Consider the following 22,147-nt stretch of genomic DNA (forward strand, 5'->3'; position numbering starts at 1 on the left):
TCATCAAGAAATTCTCATTATGCATGCCAAAGGTCTCATTTTACACCTGCAGCAATCAAAACACTGCAGGCAAATTTATGAAACTGATTTTATCAAGCTAGCTAACACTCCAGCTTTCACACAAACTGAAAGTTTGCTCATCCCAGTGAGGTTATGTTACGTCTCTACTGCTCATGGAAAGAGTCAAATCACTATCAGTCACATCCATATCAGGTCTGCACAGTGAGCAGAGCTGCAGCTTTATGAGGGGACCGGAAAAATTGAGCCAACTGCACAATTTTATCTAAAACAGATAACAGAAAATGGCAGAAGTCATGTTTGTGCTGCCACATGTAGGTCAAGTACTATTTTTTTCTCAACTGGACCTGGCACATGCTATCAGTCACAGCCGGTGCAGCCAGGTCATCATAAAGTATACCTCCACCCTACAACTAAAGAAAGTTGTTTACCTCCATAAATGGCCACCTGAAATAAAAAGCAAATGGTTTGAATTCTTTACCTCAGTACACATCACTTGCAATCCAGCGGCACAGAGTAATTATAGACAGTGCCCTTTCTTATCTTTGCCCTGGTAGCAGCAATACTCTGCAAACCTGGCACTAAACCCAAGTTCTGTTATACCACTCAGGTCTGAGGTGCATAACTCTAAACAATATAGGATGTTTTAACAGTTATAAATGTATTTGCTTTATACAGACACATCCACTTTCCCACCAATTCTGGAATAAAATAAACATTGGAACAAATGTATCCATTAACTGTATCAATCATCCAAGAAAACAAGTCAGGTGTTTTCTCTCTTCCCATGTGATGTTATCTGTTCATTTAAGCAGTGAACAAAGTGAAGGTAAAGCGGACAGTAATGATATAATAATTGACTCTGGTTTTGTTGAGTCACACAGTGGAGAGTGTGGCAACAAGTTAGCAGTAATTTGAATCTATTTTTAGCAGATGAAGGGCTGTTATTCTGGGGATGCCCAAACAGGGGGCATATAAGTGTGTCTGAGAGTTTCTGCCCGTCTGTGTGTTTGTGTTTGTTTATCCAAACAGCGAGGGTCCTTACCTTCTATGGATGGGGCGTGGTCCTGGGCCGAATACAGCATTTCCTTGAGGGCCTGGTGAAGACATGTATGTTAAAATGATGGACGGCTGCAGATATGCACCCAGAAAACATGAAAGAACTCATGTTTGCTTAAGGTTTACATCTATGTGTTTTAGTTAAGTTTTTAACTCATGCATAAAATGTGACCTCAAGAGTCTTGACAAGACAAACACATTGAATTTATATCAATTTATACACAATTGAGATTCAATTTTAATCACTTCAAGTCCAATCCAATCATACAGACAGATTCAGGTCACTTAGCATTCATACCAGAATTACTCAGCCACATTCATTTGATCATTTAATAACTATTTGTAAAAGGTTTTCAATCAGTTTTTTTTTTTTTTTTATCTACTGTTCTGTTTGAAACATTGCTTACCAATTATAAATACAGATTTGACTCGGTGCATGTTTTAAATTTCTATAATGACACAAACAACCATCACTATGGATCAGAACAGAACCTTTCATATGTGCTGTAACCAAAACCCTGTGACTGTACACAGTGCACTCTTCCACTCATAGTAAACAGGAGTATTTAAAGTTGTGGGACATCTCAACTGGAAATACTGCTGCTGTAAGGAGCATGTATGACCAAGCAGGGAGCCTTGGGCACATTTTAAAGGTTGCTCATGAGAGATACAGCAAACTTGCAGCAAGCAGGTGGTAACATAACTTACAAATTGAAAGTTTTAGTTATCTAAGCTGTTCCCTCAAGCAGCCTTTTATAATAATAATAAAAAATTAAAATAAGATGCAGAAATCTGAACATCCATATGACAAACTTCTAGTGCTGAGCCAAAAACTAGGTTGATTTCTAAAAAGGTCTGCTGTCACTTCTGTCTTGAGTTTTTTTTAAACAACAAAGCAGTGAGGGAGCACTGTGGAAAATCCTATGTGTGGGCGAGAATCACTCATAAACAAAGTGCATTAGGCTTGTTAATAGCTGATACTAATGTCCCCTCGCAAAACAGGAGCAGAAGGAAGCTCTGCCACTGACGCGTCCACCAGGAGCTAAACATTTTGTTAAGTAGCATTGGAGCACTCTGAATTCAAATTCAGAAATACTTTATTGATCCAAAAGGGAAATTAAATGCTGTTGTAACTCATATTAGACCAGGTTCTTCAAAGAGTTGTTGTAGATGCTGGGCAGGAAGGATCTCCAATAGCCGTCTGTATTACAGCAAGCCTGAAGAAGCCTCCGACTGAAGTCACTCTGTTGTGGTAAAGTAGACTCATTAAGAGGATGTTCAGGGTTGTTCATAATTTTACTGATTTTATGAAGAATCCTTCTTTGCACCATTATTTTCAGAGCTTCCACAACAGTCACCAGAACAGTTTATCAGGTTGTCTAGTCTTTCTAAGTCACTAGCTCTGCCCAACAGATGATGACAGAAGAAATTAAGAGATTACACTCTCTACTACAGACATATAGGGAATATCATAGGTTGGCTTAAGACTAGGAAACACCTACCAACTGGTATATAGGAAACTCCGATATCTGACATAAACCTGCAGGGCTAAGCTGTAGGTCATCGCTGTTATGAGAAGCATTGTGAGTGTGGCTTTAAATGTAACTGAGTTGATCCAGCAGACACTACCGTTTTTATTTGCGAAGCCTGTGGACAATGCCAAAGTCACGTATTATGGGAGAATCAGCTTTGATGATCATACAGTAATGTGGCACACTTAAACCAAACACAAATACAGCACAAGTACTGGGATTAAATCTCCTCCTCAAAACAGAAGAGTGGCTTCATAAGGAATATCTTTGGAACAAATCCTTAAAAAGCCGCAATGTGTTGAATTTAAACTAGCCGACACATTTCAGTGCCAGACAGCTATGTAATCACATGCAAGTGACCCTTTCCGGGCCTGAAGAGATCTGTGGCTCAAACAGAAAGCCAATGGATCACTTAAAACGGCAGCTCCGTGTCTAAGTGGATCTGTACATTAAGAGGAGTGGAGAGGATGGGAGGAGAGGCTGGAAAGAGGGGAGGAGGAGTGCAGAGGGCAGGTCTGGTAAGGGACCAGATGTCTTCCCAGTGGGGGAGGAACGGCGAGGTGAGGATGGGAAGGAGGAGGGAGGAATAGAAAGCAGGGGGGCTCTCAGCAGTTGCCATGCAATGCCTGTTGTATACATAATGGTCATACTGTAGTATTCTGCATATGAATAACATTTCTACTGTTCAGAATACATAATTTATGTAGTTGTTACAAAACCTAAACCACTTCACTCAGTCTAATTAAGATAAAGGCAAGGTACAATGCTTGACCTTTGAACACACAACAAGCTAGTGAAATCACATCTATGTTCAGTTTAAATCGAGACAGTAATTTGGTTTTTAATCTGTAAACAGGAGTTATGCTCTCTCCTCCTCCTCATTGGGTTTTTAGGATTGATTAGACAGAACAGCCAAATGCATATGAAAACCTTGTTCTCTCGCCCACACACAAACATAACTACATCTTTTTCTCTTATGATGTTTTTCAGACTCCACAGCTAGACAAAATACAAGTACATTCAACAGTTACCATTAGATCTGGCTATTGTTTTCACCTCCATATTGGATGTAAAATGTAGGGGGAAAAAAATCCAATAATTGTTCAGAAGGTTAAATTAATTGCTTAATTATAAGATTTACATTAAAAGAAAAAATCTTCTCATCAATATACATCTGCTGTCCTTCTGGACAAAACTCTTGGGATGGAAGGACATGTACCTACATAACAAGCAGCTGCTTAGCATACAGGTTTATACCTACAATCCCACAGGATAAAGCACACACCTAATTATTCCATCGTTCAATCGTCTTGTCAATGTTCCCATGTTTGAATGAAGTGCCTCACCAACTAAAGGCATTGTTTGCTAGAACACTCACTTTGCCGCATTTCTCTAATCTGCATGGAAACGGGTTGACCGATCTACCCAGACTGCGTATGTTTTTTTCCCACACAATAGAGCACACAAAAAATGAAGAGTGAAAACTGGGCAGTGGGTTAATTAATGTCAGCACACAAGAGACGGAATGTCACCTACAACTATATTCAGTCTGGATATGAACAGCTGTAATGTTCCACCCAACCAAAGACACAGCTATGTGAACAGGTGTCGCTTTTTCTGCATTGTGTCCTGGTAAAATAAACACCTGTAGTGTTGAGACAATATGTTAGTGTATCATTCAATACTGAACTGCATGACATTACAGAAATTATGTTTTCTGCATGAGAATACATACTCTCAGACACCCTGTGGATATTCTAGTTTATAAACAATAACCTGTATTTGCTGAATGGCTGAGAATGACTCAATTTATGTTTTTACCAGTTTGAACTTATATACTGACTTTAATTGAGTTACCCATGATCAGCAGCTATCGAGCTGCCACCCACTCAGGTGCTGATGGTGTTTACAGGTCAGACAAGGACTGAAGGCTTCTCGGCACAAACACATCCTTGGACCACAGTCTGCATCTTAGACTGAAGATAAACTCAAGGAATATGAACATGAGAGTATTTCTGTTATTTAACTATTTACAACAAATAGAGTCAAATATTCAACAACAAGATGTTTAAAGACTATGCTTACTAAAAAACATGATATACTAAAAAGCATGATATACTAAATCATACTCTACATGATTCTACTCAATCATTCTAAATAAGTGATTGAGTAAAATCTCTAGCGCACCCAAGTCTTTGTATTGTGCATTAAATAAACCAGCTATAACATTTATTTTTATTACAGCATACATTGTATTTGGCCAAAATATAATAAAACTACAAATGTAAACATCAAATTCTAACCATTTATCAACATTAAGCCTAAGCAAGGAAAATGGAAAAAAAAATCTATCATCATCCATCTCAGGTCAGTGAGTGCTTTGGCAAATACTGGAGGTGTAAAATGGCTGGTATGGCCATGCATCTGTCCCCAAGCTCGGTGTGCTTCCCCATATACATGTAGCGACACTACACAACCTTTGAGTGCATGTGTATAAATTAATAACTCTGTTAAATTTTACTCTTATTTTAGGAAGAACCTTTTCCCACTGCATTTGATAATTATCAACTTTTTCCTCCTTTACGGGTTAATCTAAAGATATGTTAATCACACGAACATGGCAGCATGTCATTTGCCTCAAGATGGAGAGCTCTCCATGCCTACTGAAGGGACTTCAAAACTTAATATTAATATCCAGTGCATGTTACCAAAATAACACTGCCGCAGAGAGTTCCTGTTGGGTCTGGGGTGTAGGTTGCACAGGGTGACGAGAACAGGGTCTTTGTCTATAATTCATAGAGCTAAATGGAACTGAGCAGCATGTCTGCACCAAAGCTTCTCCGGTAAGAAGTAGGTTGTGAAAAATAACATGCTCCCCAAGTCCTGCACATCCCTCAACAAAGAGCATGAGTATTAACAAGGATCTATCTCTCTATATCTGCAGACATCTCTAACAAAAAATATTACACTCTTATAGAGGCAACTATCTCTACTTAAATGTAGTAACACTAATAATGCCTATATCAAATAAGAAAAAAAGACATGATTTTCTGTTTTTTTATATTCTGATAAAAAAATAACTGGAAGTGTAAATTCCCAATTTTGCAACAAATTAAAGCACAAATTGTGCGATAACCCCATAAATCAACTAGGTAAAAAACAAGGTTTATTCCTGGGATCTTAAATAAAAGAGATGGGATCTGAAATAAAAGAGAGCACTTATTTAGAAATATATATATATTTGCACAAATACAATATTAGGAATGACCCAAATGAAAGAAAAAATGTTTCTACAATAGGTATTGATCAAGAAATCAGTTGGTAAAGAAGCTGAATAGTTAATTTCAGGTGTTTTAAATTCAGCTACAAACAATAAACCCTGAATGCTCCCTTTGGCTCTTAACCGCAGTCAATTCCCCCTCCATAAACAATAGGGCATCTCTTATCTCTCCAGTCTTTAATTGCTCTCAAGAGAAGGATAAACTTCAAAAGTAAATATAAATTTAAAAAATACGTAAAGGTGCTTTTAAAATAATAATAATAATAATTTTGTTATATTTTAGTTTCTTTGAAGACTTTAAAAACATAATACAGCTTCGCCTGTATCCTCATCCAGCAGGCATTTATTTTTAACCAGCCTGCAATTTGTATTTGACTGTACCTCATAGCGAAGATATTGTTTCCTCCACTCTGGGGTGATATGGGACGAAAGATGCTCCGCGAATTTCATTTTTCCGAAACAAGTGTTCCTGAAAAGCTTTTGTTAAATCCGAGAGCGTCTCCCCGTCTTCCCCGTCGACGCGACTTTTGTTCTGTCAGGCAACTTGCTGGCTCAACATGCGGTGCGGAAGCGCGCCTCTCTCCGCTCCTTCTCACTTCACTTTGGGCTCGTCCCGCTCAGTGCGCTCCGAGCGGATCCCGTCCCGCATGCTACTTCACGGGGACCCAGGCGATGACAGCGGCTGCTCTTTAACAGGTGGCCCGGCAGCACAATGTGAGACTGACTCAGTGACTTTCCTCGGTCCCTCCCTGGGCCGTTCTGGGGACATTGCTGACGGTCATGCAGTGAACAGCACTGACGTGGTTGCGTCAGCAGGGCGCGCTCTGGCACCGGGCGCTGGTGGGACCTCCGGATAACTGTTGCTACTCCAGATATCTACTCCTTACTTTAACTGTGTCCTTATAGAGGCTTTCTATACTGCAGTCTGGAGAGTTGTCTGCAAAAAAAAAAACAAAAAAAAAAAAAACAGAAATTATGTTACACTCTATAACTGAAGAAGAGTTACTTTCTTCTCCAGCTAATTCCCAGATGAAACACCTGCTCAGGTTTGACACTAAACAAGTGAATATAACAAATTAATTAAGCATTAAAGGCGGCTCAAACCATCGCTGGCTAGTGAATAAGTAATTTCACTAAGCATGAAGTGTATTTGTGCAACTTTTTTTTCATCATATTATTTTTCTTCTAAATGCTATAGTTTTAATTTTCCTTTAAATACAGAAAAGCCAAAGTATAAACTTACAGAGTTGCATGCTTTTTTTCTGTAATTGACTCATAATCTCATTAATTATCATGGATAGGACTGACCAATTTTATTTGCAACAACAAATTGGATGCTTGAGTTATTGTTTTGCTTGTTTGTATCCCATTATAAAGTTCTACAAGAACAGGATAACAAGCAACCCCTACTTTTATATTTTTAAAAACTTTTCATCATACTCCATATCTAATTTTTGACTGATGCAATAAACAAGAAGTTTAATGAGGGTGGAAGAAGAAAAACAAATTACCGTACCTTAAAAAGTTGGGTTACTCTGAATGATTTCAGTTTTATTATACAGTCAGATTTAAACCCTTGCTCTGGAAAAAGTTGCCAGCAATGTAAAATTGTTTGAAGCAGGGTGGGCTATACCATGTAAATTCATTCATTTGTTTTTTCTATCACATGAAAACCTTTCAGATCAACAAATTTTGTAACATTAGGTTTTACACAAAGATAACCTTCAAACGCTGCTGTACAGCAAAATGTTCAGGTTCTGAATGTTCAACCCCAGACCATCACAATACCTTGATTGACAGTATGAACTTCTTTTTTTAAGTAGTTTTTTTTTCCATTGAACTGTCCCACTGATTAATTACCTCCTCCTTGTGTAGATCAGTTTTCCAAGCCTTGCTAATGACCTAATTATTCCATTCAGGTGCATGAGGCACATCCAAAAGTTGCAGGACTGTGGCCCTCGAGGACTGGAGTTTGAGACCCCTGCTATAAACACAGATCTTTACTGAGGCAACTCAGCCCAGCCACTCTTGTGAAATTCATCACTATTCCATGTTTTCTCTACCTGTTGGCTCATGAAAATAATACAAGATTACTCTTCCCCCACCTGCAAGTGAATGCCAATCAGCTTGTTGGAAGGAGGCTAAAGTTTTACCTTTATTACAAGAAAGACAAATTTGCTTGCTTGAAAACATTTATGGTTACTACAAACGCACACATTCATGGGTGTGCAAACTAAAGGAGGCATTATTCACCTCGATGAAGGTTTCTTGGTGAGCTGTGATCAGCAAGTCTGTTACGTTAGCTGATTGCAGGCTCTACCCTAATGAACAGCCTGACTAATTAACCATTTAATGTCAGCTTGTTATTTTTGTGTAACCCGATTAAAAACAGAAGAGCTAAAAGGCATACTATCCTGAACAATATAATAAAATGAATATTTTAGTCCTATGTATCAAATTCAAAATAACAACAAATCATTGAGTTTTATGTTTATAGAATTAGGAAACATATACATGCACGTTTCCTGATTTGAATAGATGATGTTATACATTTTTGTTTCAAAATCTTTGTGGTGATATGCTGATACTGTGAAACTGGTATTTTTAATTAAGATACTGTGAGAATCTCATGCCTGCAGGCATTTAGTAATTTTGTAAAATCTGCAAAATGAAATATTCATTGTGGCTATGCAAAATAAATTTATTTGCGTAACCTAATTGTACAAGTTTTGAGAGCGACCTGAGTACATTTTTAAACATTTTGACCAAAGCCTTGTTGAACCACTGATGGCTGTTCCAAAAATCACTAATTATCACTAAATGATCGTTACAATAGCGCCATCTCCTGGACATTTGAAGCTAAAGCTTGTCACCCGACGATCTTTGAAAACACGAAAAAGACAAGGTGAAAAAATAAATACCTACCAAATTTTGATGAATTAATTTCTCCCATTTGCTATGGCAGCTTTGATATGAAGATTATCTCTATTGGATAACATTGACATAGAATAGAAATTAAATTATTTACTAATTACTAATTGAAAACACGGGCGTTTAATAGGAGAGTCTAATAGTTGCTTAGTTAGCTAGCTAAAATATTACAATAAAGTATAGTCCAAAGTGCCTTTTTATTGACTACGCACTGTATTTCTTAAAATATAGTAAAAAGACGTTTTAACTATATCTTACAAAATTGAAATAGCTGTCGCTCCAAAATAATGTACCAGTAAAGCTTTTCAGATAATTATGTTGCAAGAGACCAGATTGCTAACTTAGAGTTTGTAATGCAACATTTAGTTAAATTTATTCTTCTTTGTCTTCTTAACTTGACTTATCAGTCAAAAACAAAACATCCCACGGGACGTTTTTTTTTAATTATATAAATGATATATTTTTTAGATATTTTAGTTTAATTGTCCCATTCTCTCTGATGTTAATTTTCTTACCAACTGAACGTTTCGAAGTGGAACCAGAACTATTCTCAGTAGCCGATAGTGACACATCGGCGCCGTTTGATGACAGTACCAGAGACGGACCAACGACAGAAACAATTCCCTCTCTCGTGGAATTTTAGCGGATTAAATGGTAAATTCTCGTTTAAATTGTTAATTGATTTGCAGTTTGTCACCGCCGTGCCTCTCTTGTTAACGTTCATCGCACGGGAAAAAAAACAGTCCCGGTCGTCTGAGACGGTTCGTTGTAAACAATAACAATGGCCTCTGGTTCGTCGTCCTCTCCGGACACTGCGACGGGCTCCGGTACGGATCCAGCCCGGCCCGATACGGGGGAGCCTCTTGGCGGAGCGGGCTCAGACTCTGATTCGGACTTGGGTTTGAGTAAATTTGACTGCAGCGCCGTGGGGGTGGGGGACCTGCTGGAGGGAGAGGAGCTGGAGCTGGAGTTTGAGTCTGCAGCCGACCGCGTGAAGGATCTGATACAGACAGCCAGCAGGGACCAGCTGCTCTACCTGTACGCCCGCTACAAACAGGTGTGTTGGGTTAAACCAAACTGGATTTCAGTGGCATCGAAAGGTGTATGTTGGATGTAGGTAGTGACACCATGTGGCTTCAGGCAAAAATGTCAAATGTTTGCTACAGTGTCTTGCAACTCCATTCGAACATCTTTTAATTTTTTTACCCTCCGTGAGGTTATTGGATCTGTGAATTTCCCCCTCCGAGTCTCAACTTTTTCAACCTCTGAGAGCTTCTCTTTCAGGGTTTAGCTTCAGCAAACCTCCCATCAAGCACCAGCTTTCCTGCCCCTGCTGAATAAAAGCCCTCCCACAGAGAGCTGCTACCACCATGTTTCACTGTTTGGAATGGTGTGTTCAGACTGATAAGGAATGTTAGTTTTCTATAAACATACAGTGCTTTGCATAAATACCAAAAATCAAAGCCGACGAGAGCAGAAATGACCAAAGTTAGGATCTTGACCCCAAGTGTGGTCAGAAATATGTAAGCCTAAGGCATTGAGATCCTCTTCAGCATTTAATCCAGATATCAAAAGATGACAAGAATGCATATGCTTTTTAAAAATGTAGTTAAAGATTAAAAACTGGACTTGAAAATAAATAGAAACAATATGATGGCCATTACACGACCATCATATTGGCATCAACACGAGCTGTTGACGCTGATTGAAGAAATGTAAACCATTGATCTTATTCCTTCTGCTTCACGATCAAATGCTACTTTTCTGTTGGCTCACACAGAATCATAATAAAATGCATAGCCATTTGTGGTTGTAACATAGAAAATGTGTACAACCTCAAAGAGAATAATTCCTTTTGCAAGGTGTAGTACATATCATCAGCAGTTTCCAACTTCTTTGGAGGTTTGTAGTAGAACGTAATCCTACATGATTTAGCTTACCTTTGTAGTTCATCAAATATTATACCAGCTAATTGTTTTCCTCTAACAGGTCAAAGTTGGAAAGTGCAATACATCAAAGCCTGGCTTCTTTGATTTTGAAGGACAACGGAAATGGTAAGTTAAGAACTCTCATTCTGTTGCAATTCAACAAGAGACATTCAGTTTTTATGAAAACTTTTATTTATATGCAAGTTTGAATTTGGGTTAAAGACAGGAAAAATTAAGAAGAGTAATTGCCCTCATGTAAAAATGAAAAAAAAAAAACAACATTCAGTATTTCAGGCTTTTGTTGATTCTGACAGCTAAAATCTTTTTCATTGGCCAGGTATGTTGTTGTAAGATTTATTTATTTTTTTTACTTTGAGTCTTTCTTAAAACGCCCATCTAATCCTAGATTTAGCAACTAAAATGGAGCGGTCCCGAATTCGAATTGTGAGCAACACTGTATTATCATGACAGGCAAGCTTGGAAGCAGCTTGGAGACATGCAGCCCGAGCAGGCAATGCAAGAATACATTTCCCTTGTCAACGTGTTAGATCCCGATGGTGCCACAAAGGTAAAAACACAATCACTTCTGAACATTCAGAGATGATCATTTACAGTTTTCTGGATCTTGACATACCATGCAATAATTAAGACTCTTCAAGGTTTCTGGATATATTTGGTATTTTAAGAATAGAACCAATAATATGATGTGACGTTTACATTTTCAGTGTTTAGATCTGTCTGTGTTTAATATGACGCCTTTCTGTAAACCAGGGGTCCCCAAACTTTCTCCTGTGAGGGCCACATAACTTGTCCCTTCTCTGATGGGGGGCCGGGGTCAGTTTGTAACAGAAAAAATGTGACGATTGTAAGAGTGCTAAACATAAAAATGTATTGTTTTTCAGAAAGCACAATCAAATAACCTTTTCTGGATTCTTCAGAGAACAAAAGTCAGGAAATAACACTATTTATGAAATAAATAATAACCAAATAACACTGGGTTCTCCACATAAAAAAAAGGGTTAGGGTCAATTATATGCATGTATAAAATAGTTACTAACTAGTAGTTAATAATAAATAAAGTTCATTACTAAGGAACATTTATTTTATTGCAAAAGTCCAACTTATCAAATAAAAATGCACATATATGAAAATACTCTGGTATTGTTCAGGGGGCTGGACCAAATGTGGAGGCGGGCTGAATCTGGCCCGCGGGCCGTAGTTTGGGGACCACTGCTGTAAACCCTTCCTGGTCCTTCATTGTTAACCTTGTTATGTGCAAAGCATATTGAGTGGATGTAGTGTAATTTCTCTGCCAGCAGATGTCACTGTCATATTGCAGTTTTTAGTTACCAAATTATTTTATACAGTACATGCAGCATAAAAAATATAAGTTGAAATACTTTTGTTTTCTTTTTGCAGTAACTTTAAAAGAAATCAATATAAGTAAAACTGATCTTTCTTTGCCAGTCAGCTTGTATGTCGTGTTTCACTTCCCACTGCATGATGTGAGGTGACTGTCATGAGACTTATGCTGCCATGGACACATTGTCCTTTGAGACAGGAGAGTACATATCAAGTCTATGTTTTACAAAAAGCACCTTTGTTTCTCATCACAGCCTCCAAATTTCAACATTGCTGGCAGTCATTCCCTTTTCCTGTCCCTCGATCAAAACTTTAACACATTTTAAAAACCCATGCTCTTATCTGTTGCTCGCTTCAGCTAGCGGTGTTCATTTAAAACTTCTTATTTCCGGTTGAAGTAAAGTATGGAGGCAGCATTGCTCTGACCAACAGAACATTCATTTATGTTGTTTAGCACAACCAAGAGCTGGATGACTGTTTTTTTGCATCAAAATGTTACGATCTTTAAAACAAGTTCAATTCCAAGAAGCAGTTATTGAGCCTGCTCTGGTGGTTCATTATACACTGGTGATTATTGGAAGTCAAAAAGAAAGCACAGCAGTTTGGTCCATAGTTGTTTGAATTTTACTTTAGTTCGTGTTTCATCTACGCTTTGACTCAGTTTCAGATTACAGGTTTGTGCTTGGTTTATTTATATTCTACAGTCAGTTATGTGTGTCTATGTTGATCTGTAAGTTTTAACTATCTCTCACATGGAGAAACTGGAGGAATTTACCCTGAACTTTCCACAGTGTACACAAAGTGCATTTTGTTTTGAGTTTGATAAAAATCTGAAAAGGTGAGAGACATGTGCTTTGACAAATAACTTGGGATGTAGAGAGTTAATTTTCCTTTAGACTCAAAACTACCTTTATTCAGGAACCTGCTGCAGAAATACAGTAAAGGAAGCTAATAATAATAATAAAAGTGTTTGTAGGAGCGGTTTCATAATCCTCTCCTTGCTGTAGAGGATTATGAAACTGTGTGCATGTAGAGCAGATAGATGGAAATAAAAAAAAGAATATCTCTACCATTCACTGTATGTTTTTGAAAGGCTAAAATCATTTCATGTTGGTTACACTTCGAAAATTGCGACGAACAAATAGAAAAGTGTACTTATGGCTGTTAACACTAGGAGTAAGTATAAAGTTACAAATATTACAAGCAGTATATCTGACAAATGAGCTAAGGTTGTTTTTCTTTCTTCTGAAAAAAAGGAATAGTGGATTCATCTCACATGTTCATTTTGACCTACTGTTGTGCTTAAGCTCCTTCCTTTTCGTTTTATCGTCCACTAGCACTCTGTGTCTGTGCCCCCAAATCATCTTTCCATTTTTAACCCCAGTGGCCTTTTTCTTTATGTCCCTCACTTTTATTCATTTCTTCCTCTTTTATGTCCCTTTTTTAATAGTATCACTGTCCACCACAATTGAAACCGTGTCACATTTCTCTTCGGCCATTCTGTGCAGGGAAAATACTTGCTGACTCGGCCTCACAGAGGACAACCCAGCAAAAGCTCATACCACCCACGCCTCCAAAAAAGAAAAAGAACCTGATTGCATTAGTGTTAACAAAGCGTCATGGCATGGCTGGAGCTATTCTTTTGGAAGCACAGTTAAATGGTGTAAGTAGGAGTGCATAGACAGAGGAGCAGGGGAGAGAATAATAGCCACAATTTGACCTCTGTTCCCCTCTCAATTGTTAAGCAGACACTGGCTTTATATTATATTATAAGGTAGAGAAGCAGGGCTGGTGCATCAGCGAATATTCTGAGTTTCTGAAGTGAATTAGTTTGTCCCAAAAGTGCACGCATAGTTGTTTTGCTCCCTCTCTCCCCGTTCCCTGAAATCCGATTTGTGCTGCTTCTTTTGTGAGTCAAGGTTGGTTAGTGAAGAATAGTCTAGGTAATAAATTCTTCGCCCAACTGGATGTTCAATGGAATTAAATGAAAACACAGATGATTAACAAGAGTCACAAACTGAGGCGCAGCGCACGTTATCATGTTTGCATTCATTTTGGCACTTATTTATTGGAAATGAGGTCAGACCGACAACACAGGGGAGTTTCTGAGTATTTACAAAATTACATTCAGGATGTGGAATGCACAGACTGTTAGAGAAGGGGTACATGTAGAGGCATTCATGGTGAATAGACTCTTTGTGTTGAGTCAATACAAAGCAGTAAGGCCAAAACCTCTGCTGAAAGAGGGAGGAGACTTTGACAGGTGGTCAGCACAAATGGTCGTGCTGAGACAAGCCATCACTGCACTGTAAACTGGTAACTGTCGCTTAGGTCTGTGTGTTAAATACTAGATTTAACTGAAAACTGACTCAAAGCGGGATTCAGATTTTTCTGTGTTATTCTTACAGCAACGACGAGGAGCAGAAAGAAGAACAGGTTTCGGGGGAGCAGCAGTCAGCTCTTTATACCAGGAGGAGATGATAAGGTATTTAAATCAGAGGCAACACATACAAGTTGAGATGCACCAATTTAGCTGTGTTAAAATGCAATACACCTAAGCACTTATTGATGTCATCACTCCTGATTGTGGAGGATGTTTCTAAATAAAGAAGACTCCAACTTAGCTATTTTTGCTTTTGGTTTTTAATAATAAAGTCAGAAGAAGTGTAGAGATTTAAGAAGTAATTTAAAAGGAGGCCACATTTTCCAACCTATGATACTATGCATAAATGCTGCAAGTCAAGGACTTGATGAGATAGAAATCTTTTAATTAAATAATTAATTGAGCTCACTGTACTGTTTGATAACTAGGATCAATTGGAATGTATGTGTGATTGAATTGAAAGGATTTTTGTTAAGTGCCTTGAGACTACATTTGTTGTGGATTAGCGCTAAATAAAAAAACTCAACTCAACTGATATTCATACTGCAAAAGAGAGAGAGCAAGACTTTCAGCAAATAAAAGGAAGGCTGAAGCTAACTGTTTTGAGCTTTGGAAATCTCAGAGTTAATGTATGGATATACCTATGAATAAAAAAGAGAATTTACTCACATGTCGACTCTGTTAATTACATCTGAGCAGAAAGCATTAATTACCCCTTCTGGCAACAAGGCAGTTCATATAGTCTCATATATTATCTTTCTTAAAGAGAAACTGCAAATTGGAAAACTGGAGACCAGAAACCAGGCTCAAAACTCTTCACTTATACACCAGAATCTGCTTGTTTATTCTAATATGCAAAGTAAATATGTGTTCATCACATAGAGGTCTGTACTGCCTTGTGTGCAAGTATTTCATAGATCCTTGTGAAACCGTATCCCTGTTTTAAATCCCAGGTCAACTTAGTGAGCTTGGCATTGTTAACCACTAGACTTGACGCTGTATTTGATTATATTCAACAGACGGTAACTGCAGTCTCAGGTCTGGAAATGTCACGCAGTTCTGATTTATGTTAATGAAAACCATTCTCCTTTTACTCCTGCCTGGCAGACTCACTGAAGCTTGGGAACCCCCCATCTTCATTTCAATGCAAAAAGAGCTTTTTGGCGATGAAAATGAGATGTGTGAATCCTGCAGGTTTCCTACTAAATGGCTGTACCTGATTAGTATGCATATTTTCTGTAAGAAGCCCCTGGAGTCTTCCCCTTTTTTAAATTACACAATTACACAGGCAGGGTTATGGAGATGCACCGAGTACTGCAGAACGAGGTTGTTACAGACAGCTTCCCGGGGCGATGTTCCCCTGGTGACATCCAGTCACAGCAAAGACTTATGGGGAACCCGTCACAAGGATGACATTAACATGACACAAACACACCTGAGCAGACAGTCATACACTTCAGCTGTATGTCCACGTGATTATCATCCAAAGTCATGCATAACCTCCCAGACGTGATGAACTCACTGCTCTGCTGCTCTTCAATTTCCTCTTTCTCACACATAAACAGCCTTCATATTAAACAGCTGAACACCTGTTAACCAGGCCGATTTAATTGCTCTGCTCACTCAACCTCCACTCATGGGTGTGTGTGCGTGTGTTGGGGTGCGTGTGTGTGTGTGTGTGTGTGTGTGGAACGTTTATAGATGAAAACAGAATTGATTAGCAACCGCTGAGCTGATCTGAGGGTTCGAATGCTGCATTTGCAATTTGCCGACCACCTGCAAGATGGATTCCAATAAAAACGAGCTCTTTGCTGGAAGCCAAACCTTTGTTATTTCAGTTCTCATTGTTTCAGGTGCTTCTATTGAAGCTCAGGTCTTACGAGGGAGCAAGATGAGAGATTGTGTGAGTGTACGTGTGCCTTTGATGGATTATGTGGCCGTATTGTTGATCACTAAAACTCAGGCCAGGTAAATGAGTATTTTTTTTTTTACCAGTGTGACCAGTTTGGCCTGATGGATGAAGGACATATCTGCCAGTACACCACACTGGACATACACACATGTGTGAGCACATAATGTTCCCACACATGCACATCCTAGATACACAAACAGTAAAAACCTTGGTGCTGCCGTGATGACAGAGCAGCCTGTGACCTTCCCAGCATGCTTTACACAGTTGTGGATGTCATGTTGTTTTTAAGGCCCGCATTAATCACTTGTTTGAATATGGCCTGTTGCTTTGCGTCTGTGTATTCAGATTCCTTTGTCCTATTGTGCTAAAAGTTGTTGTCCAAATAATTGTTTGTGTGTGTGTGCCTTCATTTGTAAAATAATTTTAATGGTTGTTTATAACCCCAAAGCTCTCTGATGTGTATGTGTGTGTGTGTTCTTGGTCGTCATTCATATGTATGTGTCATGCCAGCCCCGTCTCACCATCAACTAAAGACAGATGACTCCGCCTATTGATTAGTTGCCGGGGGAGACGGATGGTGGCCACGCATCAGGCAAGCTTTGGGGTCATGATGGCCATCAGACAAGGAAGTGGGCGTGGTCCACTAGAGGGCTTCATGAATAAACATAGCTGCAGTAATCAGGAGTATGTAAATGAATGTGCTGATACATAACCCTCCTCTGATAAAAGCGTGATGAGTTATTCATCATTCACGATGAGCAGATGAAAAAAAGTGATTGAAGACAAAAGAGAGGTGATGTAGCTGAGAAAATGAAGGAAAAGAAGTGTGGATTACTAAAAAACAAAAGAAGGAACCACTGAGAAAACTCTTTGTATTTGTTTTTCTCTTATAGCAAAAGGTAACATACTTAAATTTTTAATTTCAAGTAATCTCCCCTCAGTGTGGTGTTAAACTGATCTGAGCTACTCAACATTTTTTTGTTTTTATTTTTCTGTACTGTCGTCTTACCCAATTAAACATGAAAATTATAGTTTTTACAAAATTCCTCAGGCTTTGAAAGCTATACTTTAGGTCTTGTGCAATTTTCTCAAACAAATGCGTGTATGTGTGGGGTAGGCGTGTGTGCGCCGTGTGTGGGTGTGTATATACAGTTGTCTTGAATAAACCGCACTATGCAGAAGTGCTTGGTTAATCTTAGCATTTTTACTATATTTTGATTTAACTCTGATATTTTGACTCTATAATTTCAGTTCAAGTTGAGTAGATCATGTTTAGAAAAAAACTTGCAGAAAAGAGCTGTTCTGTCTTTGAACATCATATAACTCAATGACTATTGTTTCAGCTGCTTTCTTTTATGTTGTTTTGTTATCTTTTGAGCAATACCTGTCTCATTTTCCACCATAAACAAACTTCTTTATTAAAAAATAATTTAAAATCAAAATCTGCTAAGAGTATGAATGACTTCAGGCTTAACTGTATCACCCGCTGAGTTGTGCTAAACATGTTTAGCCTTAATGGAGTGTAAGTGTGGCTCAAGCTAGCTGGGCTCTCAGGAGTTTTCCATGCCCAAAGCAGCACAGGAAGACAACTTGAGGAACTATGGGATTTGTGTTGACTGAGTGACTCTGTAGGAGCGTCAAATATGCAGGTTTTCTTTCAGACAATAGAGCAATAAATTCAATTAATTTGAATGGCTTGGGTGGGTAAGAGGGAGTGGAAAGCGTAAAGCTCTAAATGAGATTTTGCACCCCTCCTTTTTACCCAACATCTCTTCCACCTTCACCACACCCCCAAAGCACTCCTTCCTGTCCCCAATGCAACAAGGTGATTAGAGACAGAGAGACATAATTAGAGGTGGGATGGTGCCGCTGCGCGTGCCTCTGTCCCTTGGGGACGTGGCATGTGTGTCTGCTGCTGTGATATCAGATGGTTCAGTATCATATGTTGATGGTGTTAAATTTCTGATTATTCAAAACTGATGTCATTACTACTTATGTGGTGTATGTTTGGATGACGTACAAATCAGGAAGGAAGTTTAAGTTCACTGACTGGCAAAGGACATATACTGTATGTTGGAGAGTATTTTGAGCAGGGAAATAACTTTGATGTCGATGGTTTTCACAAATGCATTTCTTGCAAGCTGTAAGCAACCAAAAACAATATATGAGAGAAGAAATCTGTAACAAAACTTGAGTTGCACAGGGATTTACCCACTAATCTACAAAGACTTACTGACAATAAATTATTTTTCTTATTTTCCTGTTTTGTTAAAAAAAAAATTTGCATCTGTTTTTCCTCCTGTCTTGTTCTCAGGGAAGAGGACAAGAACATCTTTGATTACTGCAGAGAAAATAACATCGAGCACATCAGGAATGCCATCAGCACGCAGAAACTGGATGTCAATACCAAAGACGAAGAGGTACAGTTCCAAAAAAAGCATGTAAAGGCTGACGTAGTTTCCATGTGAGAGTTGCTTTAAATAGACCTACTCCAACAAATTATTACTTATTATTAGACTGCTATTTCTATACAGTTGTCCTGCTGAGGACTCTTTCACCAATATTTTGCATATGCAGCAAAATACAGCAAAAAAATTAAGAGACCACTTAAAATGATCAGTTTCTCTGATTTTACTTTATATAGGCATATATTTGAGCAAAATGAACATTGTTCTTTTATTCTACGAACTACTGACATGTCTCTGAAATTCCAAGCAAAAATTTAGTGTTTATTTTCAGAAAAGGAGAAATAGTCAAAATAATGAAAAAGATGCAGTTTTTCCAGATGTCAAATAATGCAAAGAAAACAAGTTCATAATCATATAGAAACAACAATACTAATGTTTTAACTCAGTAAGAGTTCAGAAATCACTATTTGGTGGGATAACCATGAGGATTTCAATGGGGTTCAGTGCAGTGGCCTCTTAATTTTTTCCAGAGTTGTATGTGTCCACAGTCAGTGACTTTGCTTGGACCTGCTGTAAAGATACATATGACCTGTTAATGGGTGACAGACAATGCAGCGCCTTCTTAGTTTATACATAGAGGTTTCTGTACTCACTCAGATGTAAGGACCAATAGTTAGAAGTCTGAAATTTCTAAAACTGCAGAAACTGCCATTGCGATGATCAGGTGTTTCCTGGATGGATCGTGAAATCCATCCGTCTGCTTTTGATTCATTATCAGACGAGCCAACTGGCCCCCTGCCCTTTCTTCAATCACCGCCACTCTTCACAATAAACAGGCATTCATCCGCTGAGCTCACAGTCAAAGGCCAGATGGTTGAGCCATCTCTGCTGAAAAGGCTTGTCTAGCCACAACTATTGTGTTCTTCTAATTCTTTGTTGTTCTGCCCACTAGACAGCAGAGGGCAGTGGTGATGTTTCAGCTCAAAATAGTGTTAAGTGCAGGTTCAAAGAAAGGTGCTCTGTCTCACCACTTGTTTTATGAGTGTGGATCAGAAATATCACCTCAGTTCAGTTCTTGTATTGAGTGTTAATGTTAAAGTTTGTGGTATATTTTCAGCACATGTAAACAAATGGCTTAACTTTGACTTTAATCTAAAAAGGGTTTGTAGTTATCATCAATTTGCTGCCGTGTGTCCTGTATTTGTCAGTGAAGCAAAAGCAGTGGAATGATGATTAAAACAGCAAAACACATAACAGAACATTAAAAAAAGACTTTACTTTCTCAAAGTATTATGATAACATAATATAGAATAGAAATAGATAGAAATAGAGTTATGCGATGCTATCCCTCCCCCACTTGTTGCTATGCACTGGCAGTTAGTTAAGTTTGAAAAAAGAATCTGCTATGCTTAGAAAGACGTAATCGGTCGTTTTGTAGTTAAAAGGAGCACCACTAATCAGGCTTTTTAAGGTGCCGCTGATTTAGTTGACAAGCTGTTTTAAAGTAATTAGATTATATTTAAAAAATTTATTAAGATGATAACCATAAAAACATGTTATTTTTACTTCTTGTCATCAAACAATTGCAATCTTAAACCACCCCTTGGCAAATTCACTCAAGTAAAATGCCAGAGTTGTCAAAGAAAGGTTGTAACATATAAACCTTTGAAGCTAGATGTCAATGTTTCAATGACAGGAGGACTCAAAATTAGTTTTCACATCTGGCTTGCACAACAAGTGTTTATGAATGTGTAATTGTTTTCTTTTCTAATGTTAAAACCTTTGCCAGCTTTATTATCTGCTAATTTTCTTGTGGAGATGTGTTTCTTTTTTTGGAACATGTCCAACTCTTTGCATTAAGATAAATAAGTTTTTCTTACTTAATCAGACAGTGCTAAAAAAATACCCTCCCTGTGGTCTGGAGAGCACTAATTTAGCCATGATTTAGTGCGATCTATTGTACCAGTTCAGTCTTCTACATGATTTAATTAGGGTTTTATCACTGCTGGACCTGAGAGCCATCATATTTCTGAGTTTGTATTCTCCTGTTTGAACCACGAAGCTCTGATGTGCAGTGAAAATGAATGCAGCACTCTGCAGCAGAGCACCTTAAAGAGAGAGTGAGAGAAGGCAACATCGGTATTCTGACCTGACTTATAAGTAGCCATTTTAACATTCAGCCTTGGTGATCAATATAATTTAAGCAACAGAATTGGACTTGCAGAGTTTGCTTTACCTAATTGGCCTCATTGAAAAATGAGCTCTTGAAGTTTTATTAGAACAAGAATCTTAGACCCAAGGAAAAGCCTTTGGGATAGTGTATGTGTAAGAAGTGCTCTTTAGTGAATGTGCGCTTGATTCTGCAGTTTGTCTTGTATCTTTTAACCAATTCTTCTCCACACAAACCAAGATACAGCACCTCAAAAAAGTGTTCATGCCCCTCATATTTCTTCACATTTTACCACAAACATTTGTGTCTTTTATTGAAATTTTATGTGATGAGTCCACACAAAGTAGTGCATGAAGCTGAAGAAGGAAAGCATTGGTTTAAAAAAAAAAAACATCCTAATAAAATTCTGTAAAGTGTAGCATGCACATGTATTTAGCTCCTTTTAGTCATTTATTCCTAATAAAAATTAAGTTCAATTAACTGCCTTCAAACTTTTATAATTAGTAAATGGAGTCCACATGTTTGTAAATGAATCTCAGTCAAAGCTGTGCTAGGCAGCTGTTCAGTGAAGGGCTCAGAGGCTTGTTGGAGAACATTAGAGAACAAACACCTTAATCCTGAACAAAAAACACCTCCGACAGGTTAGGGACACGGTTGTAGGCAAAGGGAAGCAGCCACAAGGCCCGCCGTATCTTTGAAAGAACAGCACAGCCCTACAGCTCATGTGGAAGAATATGCTAAAAGAACAACTATTAATTGTGCACTCCACAAATCTTGCCTTTATTAAAGAGTGGGGCAGAAACAAACTATGGTTGGAAAGAACCTTTGAGAAAGAAGGCTGTCTGTAAGTTATTTCATCTCAGAGATGAGATGAAACTTTTCGGCCTACATTCAACTGAAGAAGATTAAGACTAATAACCTTCACATACAGCCCCCATGGTAAAAAAAAAATAGCCGTGGCAGCATCATGCAGTGCTTATTTTTTATTTAGCAGGGACAGACAAGCTGGTTTGAGTTGATGGGAAGAAGTATGGAGCTAAATGCTGAGCAACGGTGAAAGAAAATATGTTAGAGGCTGTGAAAGACTTTATATGTTTCACCTTCCAGCAGGACAACAAACCCAAACATACATCCAGAGCTACAGAGGAATTGTTAGATCAAAGT

The 22,147-nt window shown here is 38.3% G+C and overlaps 2 protein-coding genes across 2 annotated transcripts in view; one reads left to right on the forward strand and one right to left on the reverse strand.

The window, feature by feature from the left end:
- The window catches only part of LOC102219221 (xenotropic and polytropic retrovirus receptor 1 homolog), a 65,195-nt gene extending 58,504 nt beyond the window's left edge, over positions 1–6,691 (reverse strand). Inside the window, exons 1-2 of the mRNA XM_005800527.2 lie at positions 6,271–6,691; positions 1,064–1,115 (exon numbers count right to left, since the gene is read on the reverse strand). Coding sequence (XP_005800584.1) covers positions 1,064–1,115; positions 6,271–6,339 — 121 coding nt within the window. The 5' untranslated portion in view covers positions 6,340–6,691. The remainder of the gene's footprint in view (positions 1–1,063; positions 1,116–6,270) is intronic.
- Positions 6,692–9,409: 2,718 nt separating this feature from the next.
- The window catches only part of acbd6 (acyl-CoA binding domain containing 6), a 34,431-nt gene continuing 21,693 nt past the window's right edge, over positions 9,410–22,147 (forward strand). The window contains exons 1-5 of the mRNA XM_005800529.2: positions 9,410–9,877; positions 10,810–10,874; positions 11,220–11,316; positions 14,519–14,595; positions 18,720–18,825. Coding sequence (XP_005800586.1) covers positions 9,602–9,877; positions 10,810–10,874; positions 11,220–11,316; positions 14,519–14,595; positions 18,720–18,825 — 621 coding nt within the window. The 5' untranslated portion in view covers positions 9,410–9,601. The remainder of the gene's footprint in view (positions 9,878–10,809; positions 10,875–11,219; positions 11,317–14,518; positions 14,596–18,719; positions 18,826–22,147) is intronic.

The sequence above is a fragment of the Xiphophorus maculatus genome, chromosome 9 (assembly GCF_002775205.1).
Source record: "Xiphophorus maculatus strain JP 163 A chromosome 9, X_maculatus-5.0-male, whole genome shotgun sequence".
NCBI lineage: Eukaryota > Metazoa > Chordata > Actinopteri > Cyprinodontiformes > Poeciliidae > Xiphophorus > Xiphophorus maculatus.